Source organism: Homalodisca vitripennis, chromosome 1 (assembly GCF_021130785.1).
Source record: "Homalodisca vitripennis isolate AUS2020 chromosome 1, UT_GWSS_2.1, whole genome shotgun sequence".
NCBI classification, from domain to species: domain Eukaryota; kingdom Metazoa; phylum Arthropoda; class Insecta; order Hemiptera; family Cicadellidae; genus Homalodisca; species Homalodisca vitripennis.
In genome coordinates, this window is record NC_060207.1 from 168,649,415 (window position 1) to 168,654,367 (window position 4,953).

The 4,953-nt window shown below is 33.3% G+C and overlaps 1 protein-coding gene across 1 annotated transcript; it reads left to right on the forward strand.

Annotated features, from left to right (window-relative positions):
• Nucleotides 1-2,536: 2,536 nt before the first annotated feature.
• Nucleotides 2,537-4,242, forward strand: LOC124355689 (probable cytochrome P450 6a14). The gene has a single exon (XM_046806852.1). It carries the CDS (start codon nucleotides 2,537-2,539, stop codon nucleotides 4,094-4,096), a length of 1,560 nt encoding a protein of 519 aa, XP_046662808.1. The 3' UTR covers nucleotides 4,097-4,242.
• Nucleotides 4,243-4,953: the final 711 nt, after the last annotated feature.

Here is a 4,953-nt window from a genome sequence, read left to right on the forward strand (position 1 = left end):
TGGCGTATAAAACTTCCGGAAATCCACAGTGAGTGCAAACCCGTGACGTCAAGACCACTTAAGGACCACTTGCTCATAGGAACTCCCCTTTTATGGCATAGAAGTGCTCAATAACTCTTGTTGGTTAAAATGTCTCACATATTTTAGAAATCCAATCATTAGACTTGTAGACCAGGTGATAAATAATTGCATGGTAAATATAACTCTCTAAACTTTTAATTTAATATTTTTAGTGAAATAGACGGACGAAAACTGGTTTCGTTACATTTCTTCCATGTTAATTAATTCATTCCAAATTATATAAAATTCTTAACCTCATAAGATTTCCGTTGTAGCTCTATAGAACAGGGTTAGTGCTTTGAATATTTTAGCTTCTCTCTTAGCTCAACAAGCATTGAGTAACTATTCTCGGTTATCATATAATCCATGCTGCTTTCAAGACAGTGAGGGTTAAAACAGAAGGAAACTCAGGACCTCCAGGCTTGTGGTGTATAAATGGTTACAACACCGAGGTACAACCCCCTGGGCTCTAAGGGTGCTTATACACTATTCCTGCTTTAACATTTATTCTGCAGAACATGTCTGAAACCTGATTATCATCATGGAATTCTGATAATGGTTTAAATAGCAGTTACCCGTGGCTTTGCACGCAATTTTAAAAATCGAAATCTTCTTAGTCAAAGCATTTTTGATGTAATATGATGAAGCTCGATGGTGTTTTTCAAACAGATACATGCAGGGATCTGATACTTTTAATTTAGTGTCCACGGTTAAGAGATTCAGAGATTTGATTGAATACAATATGTCAACAAATGTATACCATGATCAAGAATAAATTTATGAACATTATAATTTACTCCGTTTTTATTATTTTTAGCTCCATATTATGTTATTGTTGTGCCTTGTTTCCCGATCAAGAATATGTATATACAATAACCATAAATATATACTTGATGATGGTATATTCTTGTTGACATATTGACCATGTGTATATATATATATACACGTTAAATTTGTATAAATGGCAATAGCTTTATTTAATTTCAATAAACATTGAATTTATTGAAATTATTTATTGAAAAATTATCCCCGCGGAGCAAGTACTTTTTACGATTCAATGTTCATTGAAATTACGTATATAATAAATATATATATACACAATCCGAGAAGCCTATTTCTGTCAAAGGACAACTGAGATGGATTTTATTTTATTTTAACAGTCTTTAAATTTATAGTAAAAGTAGATAGTAACTTTTTGTTTTATATTATAAATATATATTAATATATAAAGGTTTATTTTTACTCAAACTTTTAATTTTCTCATCTTACCATTTTATTGTTATGTGCCTGTGAGGAAATAAGGTTGAAATAAGAACTGTTATTACTATCAATTTTACTCCATTGTTTCTTCACAATATAAAGGTAAAAAAATAAAGTCAAATAGAGGTTAAATTAATTAAACATATGGTTGTGCTGTCATACAACAATGTTTACACAGATCATTTGATTATATTAAACAGGCTCTTTCAATTAATATTTCGCAAAATTAGAGAACAAGACAAGATTTCGAAATAAGAATAGGCTTTAATTATCCCAGGGACCCTAAGAATGACCGTATAAAATTTCAGTACAATCGGTTGAACAGTTTACGCGTGAAATTAAGGCAAAACATGATTGGTGCCTCCAATAATCTGAGGCATTATTAATAACATCAACATGTATAGGATGTTCATGACATTTTGTTAAAACCAAGTGGTTAAATCTCAGGAGGTCCAGGATTGGTACTTAGATAATGCTTTTGGCCTTGAGACTGATCCACTTTAAAGATACACACACAAACAGTTATTATTTTAGCCAGTTAATTTTTGCTCTGTTTTTTTTTCGTAATCGATGCTCCTACAAGGTGTTTTGAGTAGTTTAGGAAATGCGTTTTGGCTTTGGGACTCCAATCCCCCGCCAAAAATAATATCCCCGTTATTAGAAAATTAAATAATTAGGTAACTATTTGTCACGTACATGTAGGAGCCCAAAACAGTTATTACTAAGATCCGTTAAAATTGTGAAGATAATAATTTTCTATTATGCAAGATACTAATTATTAATTCAAGACATTCACGCTCTTTGAACATAAGTCATCTTCTGCTTCAGAAATAAAGCAACATTTTAAGATTAAACTAGTTTCAAGTATTGAGATATTTAATTTATATATTGTATTACCTCCACTTTCGTATGGAATCGTTATCTGTATTTCATCATAGGTATTGCTAAATTTATAAAGCTAATCGAAACTAATTATAAAATTATCTACCGGCAATTGAACTACAGGGAAAACCCATATGTAGGTGAACGTAGTGACAGATAAGTAGCTTTTAGTGAAGCTTTGGAAGAGGTATTTGTTTATACTGGTAAGCGATTATGTTGAGAGCTTTATATAAAGCATAGCAGAATTTCATCAGACTGTAGTTTGTGCGTGGCCCACATAGTTCTGCGTGGTTCCCATAGTAGGAAAATCAATTTCTGAATCATAGTACAAATTATGGCGTCTTCTTTACTATTAATTGTTGATTTATTACTTGTTATAGGATTGGCTGTGGGGTGTTTAGTGTATTGGTATCTAACCAAGAACTTCAACTACTGGAAAGACCGTGGAGTACCTTTTGTGAAGCCTCATTGGTTTTTCGGAAACGTTGGACATCAAGTATTACAAAGAAAGTCATGCACTGAATTCGCTAAAAACTTGTACAATAAATTCAAAGATAATGGTTATGGTGGAATATTCCTGTTCCGGAAACCTGTAATCTTTGTTTGTGATTTAGGCCTGATAGAGAAGATTTTAACTCAAGACTTTACCCATTTCGAGGATCGCTCTGTTGCTTGTAATCCTGAAGAACCTTTATCGGATACTCTGTTCAATGCGAGTGGCGACAAGTGGAGGAACATGCGTCATAAGTTGACCACAACGTTTTCTTCAGCGAAGGTAAAGGGTATGTTCAATCAAGTCTTTAACTGCGGAGACTATCTCATAAAAGAAATAGAGGAATGTTCAAAGAGGAATAAATTAGTCGAGATAGAACCTTTAGCTTTCAACTTTGCCACGGAGGTAATTGCAAGTTGTGTCTGTGGAGTCCAACTAATGTCTGACCCTGTCGTAGGAAATAAGTTTAGAGAGTCTCTAGATATTCTGTTCCAGTTTCCTCCATTAAAGCTGGCAAAGACATACATTGGTATTGTTTATCCGGAGCTATTCCGTCGCCTTAACATCAAATATACGCCAAATTCGGTGAAGCATTTCTTTGTTAATTTAACCGAGGAAACAATTAAGTACCGCAAGCAAAACAACATAAAAAGAAACGACTTTCTGCAAATGATGATTACTCTCAAAGAACAAGAAGAGATCGGAAGTAGTTTTGATAGTCAGCTACATAACTGTGAACTGCAACAAAATGGACAACAGTTTTCTGCTGTAAAGTGCTTTACTGACAGAAGTATACCTTCTCTTGTATTTAACTTTCTAGCAGCCGGAACTAAACCTTCAGTATCAACTCTCACACTCACTATGTTTGAAATTGCTAAGAACCCTTCAATTCAAAAAAGGTTACAAGAGGAGGTCGAGTCTTGTGTAGCAAAGTACCATGGGTTCAACTACCAGGCCATCAGTGAAATGGGGTACTTGGACCAGATAATTCAGGAGACTCACCGGATATACACGTTTCAAAAAGTTATAACTCGTTTGGTCACCAAACCCTATAAAATACCAGGAACAGATTTGGTTTTGGAGAAGGGTACCATCGTCTACATTCCTATCTCTGCCATCCACATGGACCCAAAGTTCTATCCGGAGCCTGAGGTGTTCGACCCGGAGAGGTTTGCAGGAAACAACTACAAGCCGAGTTGTCGATTCCTACCCTACGGCCATGGACCCCGGATATGCATAGGTGTCAAGTTTGTGGCTTTACTGATGAAAGTGTTTGTGGCGAGAATAGTGATCAAGTATTCTATAAAATTGGAGATGAACCCATCAATTGAATGGGATGGAAATGTTTGTGCTCCTCAACCAAAAAATGGAATTTGGTTGTCTTTCCACGACAGAGAATAACTCTTAGAGCAATTCTTGGACATCCTCAACAGAACAAAAAACTGTATGCATTTGTCACTAAACTGTATTACTTGGTTTGTGATATTTAATTTTGAACGTGATTCTATCACTTAAAAAATATTTCCTATTGTTCGCTTTAAATGTTTCTAGTAGTGTTGAAAAAAAATTTATTGATAAATGTTTCTGAGAATTTTTGGTCAGTTTGTACATTCAAAGCACTCCATTCTATTATTATATTTAAAAAAAATAGTATAAGAAAATTGGTTTTGTTGAGGTTTGTTAATTGATCAACATTGGTATATAGGCTGTTTATGAACTCACCAGAAATGTTTTGGAAATTTGTTCTTTGTGTCATGATGGCCAAAAATGGAATATAAAAAAGGGCAGAAATGTTTAGTTTATTGTGTGTGTGTGTGTGTTTAGTATTTATTTTTAATTAAAAAAAAACAGTCGAGTAACAAACTTAAGTTTGGAACATTATTTTTGCAGTCTCAAATTAAGAGATACATTAGTTTTATATTATTAATTCACGTTACAAGACGCAGATGATTAAAATTTGTAAAAGTTTAATGCCATAAACATTAATAAGACTATAAGAATTTTAAAAGGATATTAATGTTTTTATATCTAATTCCAAACATTTTGGCACCGAGATCATAAAACCTTTCAATAAATAATGTAGATACAACTTTTTAAATGTTGTACTGCAAGGTTAATGATGCCATAAACATGTGAACAATAGCAATTTTCCAGTGAATTAGAACAACGTGTTTCTACATTATTTACTCACTGAAATATATGATGTAGGTGATTTATAATATGTGTTTGAAATTAGATTTAGAAGCTTTGAGAATTGT

Bases quoted from the DNA above. Each gene is read 5' to 3' on its own strand.
- LOC124355689 (XM_046806852.1), top strand. From the start codon at position 2,537: ATGGCGTCTTCTTTACTATTAATTGTTGATTTATTACTTGTTATAGGA.